Genomic DNA, 12,229 nt, shown 5'->3' on the forward strand with positions numbered 1-12,229 from the left:
CAGGCTGTTAGAAATCATTTACCCCTTGCCGTTACCCTGGGCCATTATTCTAAAGCATATCTACTTTAGTTACAAGCCAGTTCCCAAAAGCAAACCTCTAAATACCATTTTCTATCCAACAAGGCCCAGGACAGACCCTTGAGGAACCTAACTTGATACTTCCTCCCAAACAGGCATTGAGCCATTGATGACTACTCATTGATCCAACCAGTTATGTATCGAGCTTACGATCTATATTTCTTTAGTTTATTAATGAGAATAACATGGGAAACTGTGTCAAGAGGCTTGCTAAAATAAAACGGTATCACATCTATATCTCTCCCCCATCCACAGAACCTGTCACTTATAGATGGAAATCAGGTTGTTCAGGCTTGACTTGTTCTTGTATATCTATGTGGCTATTCCTGATCACCTTGTTCTCTAGGTGCTTTAAAAGAGATTCTTGAATGAACATAATTTTTCCAGGTATTGAGGTCAGATTAACTAGCCAATAATTCCCCAGATCTCCCTTCTTCCCTTTCTTAAAATTGGGCACTATATTTGCCCTTTTGGAGTCATCTGGGATCTCACTCAGCATCCACAAATTCTCAAAGATGGTAGCCAGTAGCTTTGAAATTGTGTCAGCCACTTTTTTCAGTTCTCTAGGATGTTTGCTGTCCAGACCTAACAACTTAAAAGCATCAAGCTTCTCTTAATTCTGCTTTTTTAAGCTTCTCTTCTCAAAAAGAATCTAGTAGAATTAGAAAAGGTACAGGGAAGGGCAGCTGAAATGATCAGGGGCCTAGAGCAATTGCTATACAAGGAAAGACTAAAATGGCCAACACTCTTCAGTTTGGAAAGAAGGCGGCCAAGGGGGGATGTGACAGAGCAGAGGACTAGAAAATCATGAAGTGTGTGGGCAAAATGAACAGGGAACTTTTGTTCACCAAGTCCCAGAACACTAGCAGTAGGAGGCAGGCACCTGCTGAAATTGGTAGGTAACAGATTTAAAACTAACCAAAGAAGGTAGTTTATATGTAGTTAACTTGTGGAATTTATTGTCACAGGAGGTGATGGAGGCAAATAGCATAATCAGGTTTGGAAAGAAACTAAATAAATGCATGGATGATAGATCTAGCTGATGACTACTGAACAAAATGGAGATTTTCTTCTGGCCGCTTTAATCCAATAAATGGTGGATGCCACAGAGGGTATTGAATAGGGGATATAGATCACTCTACTGAGATCCAGTTTGATGCTGTCTGTGTATAACGCCCACCCCTGCCACTATCGGAGATAGGATACCAGAGTAGGTGAACCATTGGTCTGACCCAGTATGGTCTACTTACATTATGATCCATAACCTGTTTTACCACTGCTCTAGGCTGTGTACCAGTCCTCCCTATCTTTGCTGCCAATTGTCCTCCTCATTTTATGGCTGACTTTATTCATGTAAAATTCAAATGAACATTAAATACTTCAGTTTTCTCTGCATTATCTCTAAGTAGGCTGCCCTCTGCATTCAGTAAGGGACACGCATTACTTCTGACATACTTGTAAAATCTCTTTTTATTGCCTTTTACATCCTTGCCAGTTGCACCTCAAATTATGCTTTGGGCTTCCTGATTTTTCTCCCTATATGCCCATGCAATACTCTTATATATGACTAAATTTCTATTTTTGTAGGATGCCTTTTCGAGTTTCAGCACATTGAAGAGACAGTGTTTTAGCCAGGTCAGTCTTCTGTTGCACTTCCCAATCTTCTGTCACTTCTGGATATCTTGTTCTTACACTCTTAGTATAACCTCCTTAAAGTACAGCCAGCTCTCCTAGACGACTTTCTCCCTCCCACTTGCCTCCCAAGGGATCTTACTTATGAGTTTACTGAGTTTCTTAATGTCTACTTTTCTGAAATCTAGTGTCTTTATTCTGAGTCTCTCCTCTTAGAATCTTGAACTCTGTCATTTCATGGTTACTGTCACCCAAGTTACCTTCCACCTTCACATTCTCAGCCAGCTCCTCCCAGCTTGTGAGCAGCAAGTCGAAAAGAGCTTTGTCCCTAGTTGGCCACTGTACCCAAAGTTATCCCCAAAACACATCAAGAACGTGTTGGACTGCCTGGGCACTGCTGTGTTTCGGTAATTCAAGTCCCTGTGAGAACAAAGTCCTGTGATTTGGAAACTTCTGCTAGTGGTTTAAAGAAGGTCTTGTCTGCCTCTTCCTCCTGGTCTGGTGGCTTGTAGCAGATGCCCACTGTGACATCACTCCTTCTCATCTCCCCTCGGACCTTTATCCAGAGGATTCCAACATCCAGAATGGTGGATAGAAAGTGTAAAGCCAATATTCTGTGTAAAACAGAATGAACACAGTCCCTTTGTATTTTTGTTCATCCTTAAATGCGTATGTACTGATTCTGTAGTTACAACTGATAGGTAAACATATAGAAAAGAACGTTTATACTTTTGGAGTGATTACAAAAACTATGTTTAAATGCTGAAACTGAAACTAAAAATGGCTGATGTCTTAATTGTTTTCAAGAACACAATTTAAGAAGATGGAGGTTGTAATAGCAAATCTTTTAATAATAATAAGCCTCTCAAATTTTTAACTACTTGTTTCAGTTGAGTAGAAGAGCAGTTAAAATAAAAACAATGGTTTCTTACCTCAGTGGCTTAATTCACAAATATTTTTTATGCATGTTAAGATTCTTGGATGGAAGATGCCATAAAAACTCATCATTGAATAATAAATATTCTTATACCATTAGGTCTTTTAACCCTTCGTCAGATTGTCTTGAGCAAAGTCGACCAGTCTCTTCACACAAAGCCTTCTCTTGACCCAGCAGATGAATATGCCAGGTATTGCTTGGAGATTTTAGGAATTCCTGCAACTCCAGGTATGTAAACTTAAAAGTTAGGGGTGCACTGATAGATTTTTGTGGCCAGTGCCAAAAGCCAATAATTAACTAATTATATCATCTGAGCCTGATCCAATAACCAATATTTAGTAATAGTGCAAGTCATTTTAAACTACTGACATAAATAAACCTTTTTTTTGTTTTTCATTTATAACACACACACACGCCTCCTGTCTGCTCTGGTCCTCAATAAGGAAGGCAGTGACTGACTTATTCCCATGCACATCGCCCCCTCGCCCACGGCTCCTTCCTGCAGTCCTGCCCCCTGCACAGCCTATGCTGGCATCCTGGGTAGGCGGGTTGGACCCTTGCATGGACAGCGGCACCAGGTCTGTTTGGAGCCTCAGAGCACACCACTGTCTCAGCATCAGCAGGTCCCAGACAGCTGAGCTCCTCCCACCACTATCAGGGAGAAGTTGTTTTTGCCAAGGCGCCTAGTGCCCAGCAGAGCAGAATGTCCCTTGCACAGCACCTTACCGCACCCATGCAAAGCTCAACATCTCCACAGTAGCCCTTGTACTCAAGCTCCTGCCATGCCAACAGAAGCCGATAATGGTCCTTTAGTACCTGGACGCAGCACTCCCTGGCCTCCTCCCTCCACCGCTGCTTGCTAGGGCCTGTATTCTGCTGCAGGCTCAAGTTGGTGGCAGGGCATGGGGACCAGACCATGCTTGCCAGGGTGCTCCAGGTACATGGCCATAATTATCAACTACAACGACTAAAAAAAGCTGATAGCCAATAACATCATTTCTCCTTTTATCAGTGCTGATCTGATAGCCAACTGATATATTGGTACAACCCTAGTAAAACTTTATGCAGCATACCTGAATGCTTCAAATAATCATACAGTACCTTTGCAGTAGGTTTTGTCATAGCAAATAAAAGTAATGCTATTCAAAAAAGAAATTCCCCTAATGAAATTGAAATAATTACTTTGTAATAAGATTAAAAGGTCCATTAATATTATTCCATGAGAAAAAAAATCTTAGTACAGTTGGAGTATATTCCAAACTGGTGCGTTAATGTGACCCTAAGTCTGCAGCAGTCTTGTGCAGGGATGAATATACATGACTTTAACTGGCTGATTTCTCTACTACTTTTTAAGGAACAAACATGCCAGCTACTTTTGGACATTTAGCAGGTGGATATGATGGCCAATACTATGGATACCTCTGGAGTGAAGTTTTTTCCATGGATATTTTTTATAGCTGCTTTAAACAGGAAGGAATAATGAATCCAAAGGTAAGATAGGAACTTGGTTTTTAAGCACCTTCTCTTAGTGGAGAATATTTGTACTTCCAAATTAACTATAATATAGTTTCCAAAACTAGTTTTATTATAATCTGTACTACCAGTTGATTTTAACATCTTAGGCCATATCCATGACAGCAAGGAAAATTGTTAACAAATGATTAACATGATAGTAAAAAATCACATGTGGGTTTTTTTAGGGCTGTTGTATTTACACAATTCTTAACTGAAGTTATGCAAGAGACAGAAATTTCTAAGGGTGATATATTTTATTGGACCAACTATGTAGTTGGTCCAAGGTTAGGCAGGCTTTCAAATACAAGGCATTCCTTCATCAGGTCTCTGGTCAGGGGAAGCCTGGCTTCCTGTGATCAGAGACATGACGAAGAATGCTTAGCCTAATGCCTTGTCTAACTTAATCCCAATGACATAGTCACCCTAATAAATCCTTGACTTTTGCATAATTTCTGGATCGTCATAGCTACAACATTACTCTTACACTACCATAACTAAAGTTACATATTTTAAACTATTTTGCATAAGGCTTCTAAGTGATATTGAATTGCTTTCATTTTCTTTCCTGTGGCACTTTATGAAAAATGTCTCATCACAAGAGCTAACGTATATTCTGCTTCTGCAAAAAGTACTATGATACTAGCACTTTATCGGTTTCATTTTCTGCTAACCACCCATCTTAGAAAATTTAATCTATTCAGAGCCTCTCCTTTTGCAGCATAATATAAGTAATTACTCCATGAGACCAGTTCAAGCATTTATGGTTTTGGTTTTGAGCATCTTCTCTAAAATGGCTTTGAAGCTTAAATTATAGATTTGCTATAGAGTGTGCATTTACCCCTTTCTGCCCACATGACCTCTTTTGTACAGAGCAGGAAGGAAGGACAGTTGTTAGGCAGACCCATGATTAACCATATTGTCAGCTCAGGCAACATTTTTCTTTTGCAATGTAATAGTATTTAGGCTGAAGTGTGAAGTCTGTCTCTCAGTGGTATAAGCTTTAGCCCTTATACAAATTCCAGTCCTGCTTGGATAAATCCCATGTGATTGCTTGCTCTGCCCCACTTGCCCACATCTTGCCATATAGCAGCTGATTAGGACTGCTAAGGAAGCAGGCAGAGGTCTCTGTCTTCCCCTCCCCTCAGTAACTGGAAATCAGGCTCATAGGAAGGGGAGGAGGAGGGGACAGAAAGAGCACAAGCCACTCCAGGTCATTCCACTTCCCTGTTCTCTACTTCTAAATTGTTTTCCATGTTCCCCCCTGCCCTAGCATACCACTCAACCTGGGAACTAGGGAGAGGGTGAAGAATTCATAGAGCTGTCTTCCCAATTTTTAAGAGGGGGAAGGGCTGCAATATGTGCCTCCTCCCCTACTGCACACACAGCTCTAGCCAGGAAGAGTTAAGGGAGAAGAGTCCTTGGAAGAGCAAGGGTAAAGGTGCATATAGCCAGATCTGATGTAGCGGCTGAGAGGAGGAGTACATTGAGCCAGACTTCCTGTATTACCTGGGGCTTTCATTCTGTTCCTTGGGCTCCCTCCTCACATAGATTCAGTTCATTTTCTGAGTGTATTTAAAGGCTAGTTTAGGGCTTTGGGCTATACAAAATCTCACAAACCTCACTTCCCATTTGCTCTGGGATATCTACATACCACTAAGAATGAAAGCATCTTTTGATTTTTATTTAGGGCTTTTATTTCTGTAAATGAGAGGTTTAAAACTGATCCATCTGCCCAGTTATTTAAGCTACTAGTAAGTAGATAGTCACTGTATTTCAACTACATTGACTCCTGGTGCCTTTATCTAGGGAGGCCTGCTGCAAAATTTCTCTATAAACTACAGTAGAGGGAAAAATGGTTTTCACTATAGCATAAGACATCTTTATTCAGTTGTTCATGTAGCTTTATAGAGGGATTCCCTCTGTGTGAGAGCTACTTAGAGCAGACCTTTTCTTAAAACAGCCTCATGCCTCAAAATAGATCTGTTTAGCTTGCTGTCCTTTGTTATTGTTCTCTAGAGATATTTTGGGAAGAACAACTTCCCATAAACAAGGATGTTTTGTCTTTTTTTGCTTGTACATATAATTACACCTATATTCAAATTTTTCAGGAATTCATGACAAGAAAGAAGATACTAGCATATTGCAAGAAATGTTTTTTTAAACCTTGGCTTACCTCTTCTTACCTTTTCCTGTCAGAATGAAAGCTTTTTCCCTGCCTGAGTAACAATTACAAAAGCTGCTTCAGCTTCAGAAATTGTATTTTTAATGATTGCTCATAAGACTTCTGTGTATAGCTTTAGTAATTGGTAGATTTTTCCATCGCTACAAACTGTCTGGAGGAATCTCTATTCTCCCAAGAACTGGGAGATGTGGCTGTTTGTGAGGTAGTGGAAGATCTGTTCCACAGACACCACAGGCTGCTATTATTCAAATTACACTTTAATCTCACAATGGCAAAAGCTCCAGACTCTACTAAACTTCAGGAGCTTAATACAAATAGTGAAATATAAGCAGTGCTTCATTAAATTTACACTTCAGCAAGACATCAGCCAAAGCAGTTGGTAAGCTTGCGTAGCTGCAATATAGTTTCCAGGGTTTTAAAACTGAAACATTATTGATTTGGTAACGAGAGCGGGAGTTGCTACCCCTTTTTTCTTTCCAAGGGAAGAGAAGCCATACCTGAATAACATTGTAGATAGCTATGTAGTAGTTCTCAGTTGCATGGATAATGGGGGTAAGCCAGTGGTTAACCTTTTGGTGGGTGGGCTGAATGAGTGGTGTGAGGGCTGTTTGCAGGTTGGATGAGGCCCTGCGCTGCCTCCACTTGGCCTACCACTGGATTGAGCCCCATGCTGCCTCCCTCAGCCCTACGTTGCCTCTCTTGTTGCCATACCATCAGACTGGGGCCCTGCACTGCCTCCCTCAGGCCCACACCACATGATTTGGGACTCCATGCTGCATCCTTAGTGCTGCACCACTCAACTGGAGGCCCATGCTGCCTCTGCTCTGCCCTGCCCTGTAGGATTGTACCCCGAGCCACTTTCATATACTGATCTAGCATGCTGTCCAGCCCTCAAGCCTCCCACTGATGGGAAATATGGCAACAAGGGAACAGCAAATGCTGCCACCTCTACCCCCCTCCTTGCCAAATTTTCAGGTCCATAGGGACCCCTGTAGACCAGATGGCATGACTACGCAGGTCAGATCTGACTCATAAACCAAGGTTGAGCACCTCTGGTTTAAACCTTCTCCCCCACAGATCAGTAGAAATAATTTCTACCGCTGCCCCAACCTCTCTTGGAACCGCTATAGAATACCCATTTACTTGGTCTTTGCTCAGGAAATAGGTTTGACAGGTGGTTGAAAAACAGGATAAGAATGTGTAAGTTTCTTTCAAAGATAACCTCAGAATTTCTGAAATTCAGACCTTCGAATTCGGTCAATAAACAGGATCTTTACTTGGTTTCACAAGACAACAGTTAGGAAGTTTTGTAGTCCTGAAAATAGATAACACCTTGTCTTATTTTTTTAGTCAGAAGCCAAAGTTATCCCAGAACTACACATGCAGAATAATTCTTTCACTTCATATCTCAGGGTCCAAAATATGCTAGCAGGGTTTCAGTGTTGTTTCGCCATGATGGTCCAGAAAATATATGGGAGGCAAGGGGTATTTATGATAGGCCAGCTGTGTCATTGAGAGAGAACTTAGGACAGTTGGTCCAGTAAAAGATATCACAGAAAAACCTCTTGCTGCTTAAAATATTCTAGGTAGATTCAAGGAATGTGAAGACAGTAAGACATGTTTAGGTAATCTTCAGGGCCTGTTCTTTCAGAATGCATCAACTAGTACAGTATTTTAAAGCAGGGTTGGGCAATTATTTTGGCTGGAAGGCCACTTAATGAGCTTTGGGGACCTGTCGAGGGCCATATCCATCTTGCTCTGTCTGTCTGCCTCTGTCTTTCTCTTCATGCCATACTAGCTCTGGGTTCATTTCCAGAGGGTGGCTACCCACTCCACATTCTTCAGTCAGTCCACAGCTCCAGGGCTCTGCCTCAGTTCCTAGATGCCCTCATCCCACACACCCTGGACTTATTCCATTACCTCCATGGGAGGGCAGATGTAAAATAGAGTCACCTTCTGGAGATGTTCTGTACATCTCCCTATACTTAAATGGAGGTGAGTAGAGTTGTGCCTTCAGTTTGCCCATCTCCCTGGGACTTGCACAAAATTTGCCCTTTGCATGCCTAGTTGAATAGCATTCTGCCATATAAGGCCATATAAGATAAGGTTCCTCTCCAGAAATTGATGAGTCCTCCCTATACAAGCACCCTGGTTTGTTTCTCTGATACTCGTTGGTAGCTGGTTCTCAGTATGGAGGTGGTGTTGGAAGAGTAGTATGCTTCCTCCTATATTCAGTGGATTATATTTTCTTTTTTCTATTGATTTGGATACTTTGCATAAACAGGAAATATTATTCTGCTTTGTTTTTTGATCAGGCTGGAATGAAATACAGAAATCTTATCTTGAAACCTGGAGGATCTTTGGATGGGATGGATATGCTCTACAATTTCTTGGGGCGTAAACCAAACCAGAAAGCTTTCCTGTTGAGTAAAGGCTTATATATTCAGTAAAACTGTGGATCCTTCACAACGGCATATGAACAGGATGGGAACTTGAAATGTCAATCTAGTTCATGCCTTTCTGTGATATAATGTCACATCATAGGAAAACAAATCACTTTTAGGGTTTTTTGATTATTATTGTATAAATAATGTGTTTTTAAGTAACAGCTACAAAAGCCAATGTTTTGGAAGAACAAGTTCCAAGATACTGTGTTGAAGTTGAAACATTTTACAGGTTGTTTTTTTTGTTGTGAAATGTTGTGAAATAAAAGTGATTGACTGGGAAAAACACACCTTTGAATCTCTCTTTTTTAAAATGACATGTTTGGATTATGCTTTGTGAATAAATTTAAACTATTAGAAAGAAATACAGTATCTGCTATTAAGAATCTGATTCATTTTTATTCTTCAGTTTCTATATTATACTTTTAACTTGCTAAATTCAGTGTAATCCTTTTTACTATGACTTGAACCTACTTTTCCAGGCACAAGATTCAAGATTAAAACCCAGGGGGAGAACTTTTGCTTCTTGGGGTATTGTGAACTTGAGATTTGTACATGAATTACACCTTTACCTTTTATTCTGATGTATGTTTAACTCTCATTATATATCATGCAATTTTAAAGATTTGTTCTCTCCTAATTTGATTCGTAGCCCTAAGAACTCTGGGTTGGGAGAAAGAGCCATGTTCTTTGCAGAATGGTGCAATTGCAGTAATTTCAGCTGCTCTATAAAATTGTTCTTACATTGGGGGAAATAATTTACATCCAAAGTAAGCCATAGTAAGTGAAGAAAGATGGTCCAAAAATGCTAACCATGTGTTCTTATTAGTTATTTTCAGTGTGGCAACCCAAAGATAGTCCAATAAAAATTATGGAATAATCATTACCTCTAATGATGAAGAGTGTGACTGCAAGCCTGTCCAAAGATTACTTGATAGTTTTCTGTGAGATGGGGAAAAAATACTGCACAGTTTACCTAAATAAAACCGTGGGACCATATGCGCTTGTGGCTTATTTAGAGCCTGTGTTGTTAATTTTCAAACCAGGCAGTTGTGATACATTACTACATGCCTGTGAACATAGCTTCTTGTTACCAGTTCAGGCTTTTTGTAGGTTCTGACCAGATCGGTCTAATCAATTAAAACATTTTTTTTTCTTTTTCTGATTAAATTGAAAAAAAAACACAAATTTGTTTCTTATCAACCCAAGTTTTTTATTATTATTATTTCTTTTCTTTTTTCCCCTTAATCTAACTGAAATCGAGTCAGAAAATGTTTTTCAAAATATTTAAGATTTTATTTTATATGAACACTTCTGTTTCATTTTGATTTTACTTAATTTAAACTGAAGTAAATTTAGTAACAAATGTCATTTCAAAATGACAAATTGACATATTTAATTAGAAAAATATGCTAATTCACAAATTGCTATCAACATGAACCTGTATTTCTTCTGGCACGAAGATTGCAAGTGAAAAATTTCACTTACTTCAAAGTTGAACGTTCCTTTGTCAGAACAGAAGAAAACTGAAGCATAAAGGATTGTACAGAGTTCTCCAATGTAGCTGTCTGAGACAGAAAAGGAAGATTTTAAGAGGGAACAAACTAAAGCCACATCAGCCATGAGGAGACAAAAAAGGAAAATTTCAGTTTGAATATAGATTGTTTCTGAAAAAAATTAAAAGTTACATTTGTATAATTTAAGATTCCCATTCAAATGATAATTTGGAAAATATAATGCAGTTAGTTATGAACTGATTAAAATTTGTTAGTCCTCTTCTGTCTCATACAAAATAAATCACAGCAATCCAAAATGACAAAAAGGAAGTCTCGATCATGTGCCCTAAGCATAAGTATACTATTTTGAAATATTGAGCGCAGTAAAGATAAATGAGTCAGGCAGCCAAAATTTTAAAGCTGGGACAATCAAAACCGGCTTTCCCGTGTTCTTTGAGAATTTACTATAAGGTGGATGTAAGAGTAACGTTACCATAAATATATGATTGATACATTATCGGATATTTCCAGATTAACGTCATTTTTGATTGACTGTCTTTAAATCTGCTGATTGTATAAGCAAAGTATAGAACTACCAAGTCTCTTTACAGCAGATGATTCATCTGTAAAATGTATGGTACATTTAAAAACCAATACAGACTTTCACTGCCAGTTACTACTTTAGACTCTGATCTTGCAGCATAATGAACTTGCACAAATCTTTGCATATGCATGCAGATATGTACGTAAGAGACTTGAGAATAGTATTCAAAAGCATAATAATAATAATGGAGGCATCTTGAGAAAAGCTAATGCTTCATAAGAAAATGATGCACCTCTTGCAAATATTGAATTCTGTATAGATTAATTTCTACTAAAGTCTGACAGGATCTGGGTCAAAGTATTTTGGTTATATCTCTGTTCAAAAAGTTACTTTGACCAAGATAGTGGAAATTTTGAAATAGGTGCCATAGTAAAAGTTCACATGAAAAGAAGATAGAAAAAGCAGCTGTGCAATGAACCTTGTCCACAGTGAATTCCCAAGTCTCTGAACAACAAAAAGGTTATCAAAAGACAAAATTTTACTTTTGTTTTATTTCTGCTAGAAACATTTCCACATGAGGGAGACCTTTCTCTGTATAAATCAAAGAGATTTCATCATGGGGAATGTAAGAAAGCAATGCTTTTAAACAAAAACTATGTCTGTGATAAAGTTAATGCATGAAGAAATGTGGCCTAATGTTTAAGTATTAAGACAGATTGCTTAGGACACCTGGCTTTTGGCAGGTTAATTATCCTAGTTATAAAACAAGAGGAAAAAAATTTGTTCTCAGATCCGTCAGATAAATGTGAAGATTTGTATAAAATGTGTAGATTTCATCATCTCAGCTGAGCCCAGATCTGCCCTGGGGATAAAAGGAAACTCTGCTCTGAGGGCCCCATTCAGCCAATGGGAGTTTTGCAATTGAATTTCCTGGGATTAGGCTTTTATATCTATCTTGGAAGATAGCCTGGTGCTTGGGCATGATCGGCTTATAAGAAAAGAACATTTGACCGAGCCTGAACAAGACAGGTGATGCTGGTAGGTGAAGACACTGTTTTGAAGAGTTTGCAGCCAGATCTTTCTCTTTTGGTGGAAGATAACATGCTCACAATTTACTGATTCACCCAGTGGTTTAGGAGTGTTCCTGGATTCCTGTCCAAGGCTGAGCCCTCACATAGTAGCATCCATGAGTAATGTTTTCTCCCATGACTAGAAAATTCTGTCTCACCCTGGGACAGATTCTTTCCCAACCTCATTCTAGTTATTCATACTTTCACCCTTTTCAGCTGCTCTGCAGGAACATGAGATACAAAGGTATGAGGCTTTCAGTGCTTTCAAAATTCCAGCTAGTACAGATTGCTGCAATATGGCATGTCAGCAATACAAGCTACTGCAGATGCA

At 39.2% G+C, this 12,229-nt stretch overlaps 1 protein-coding gene across 3 annotated transcripts in view; it reads left to right on the plus strand.

Moving 5' to 3' along the window:
• The window catches only part of NLN (neurolysin), a 79,170-nt gene extending 70,013 nt beyond the window's left edge, over positions 1-9,157 (plus strand). For all 3 annotated transcript variants that reach the window (XM_019532141.1, XM_019532142.1, XM_019532143.1), the window contains exons 11-13: positions 2,747-2,875; positions 4,002-4,138; positions 8,660-9,157. In XM_019532141.1, the coding sequence (XP_019387686.1) occupies positions 2,747-2,875; positions 4,002-4,138; positions 8,660-8,794 (401 nt within the window). In that variant the 3' untranslated portion in view covers positions 8,795-9,157. The remainder of the gene's footprint in view (positions 1-2,746; positions 2,876-4,001; positions 4,139-8,659) is intronic.
• Positions 9,158-12,229: the final 3,072 nt, after the last annotated feature.

The sequence above is a fragment of the Crocodylus porosus genome, unplaced genomic scaffold, assembly GCF_001723895.1.
Source record: "Crocodylus porosus isolate Cpor-Errol unplaced genomic scaffold, CroPor_comp1, whole genome shotgun sequence".
In the NCBI taxonomy this organism is placed as follows: domain Eukaryota; kingdom Metazoa; phylum Chordata; order Crocodylia; family Crocodylidae; genus Crocodylus; species Crocodylus porosus.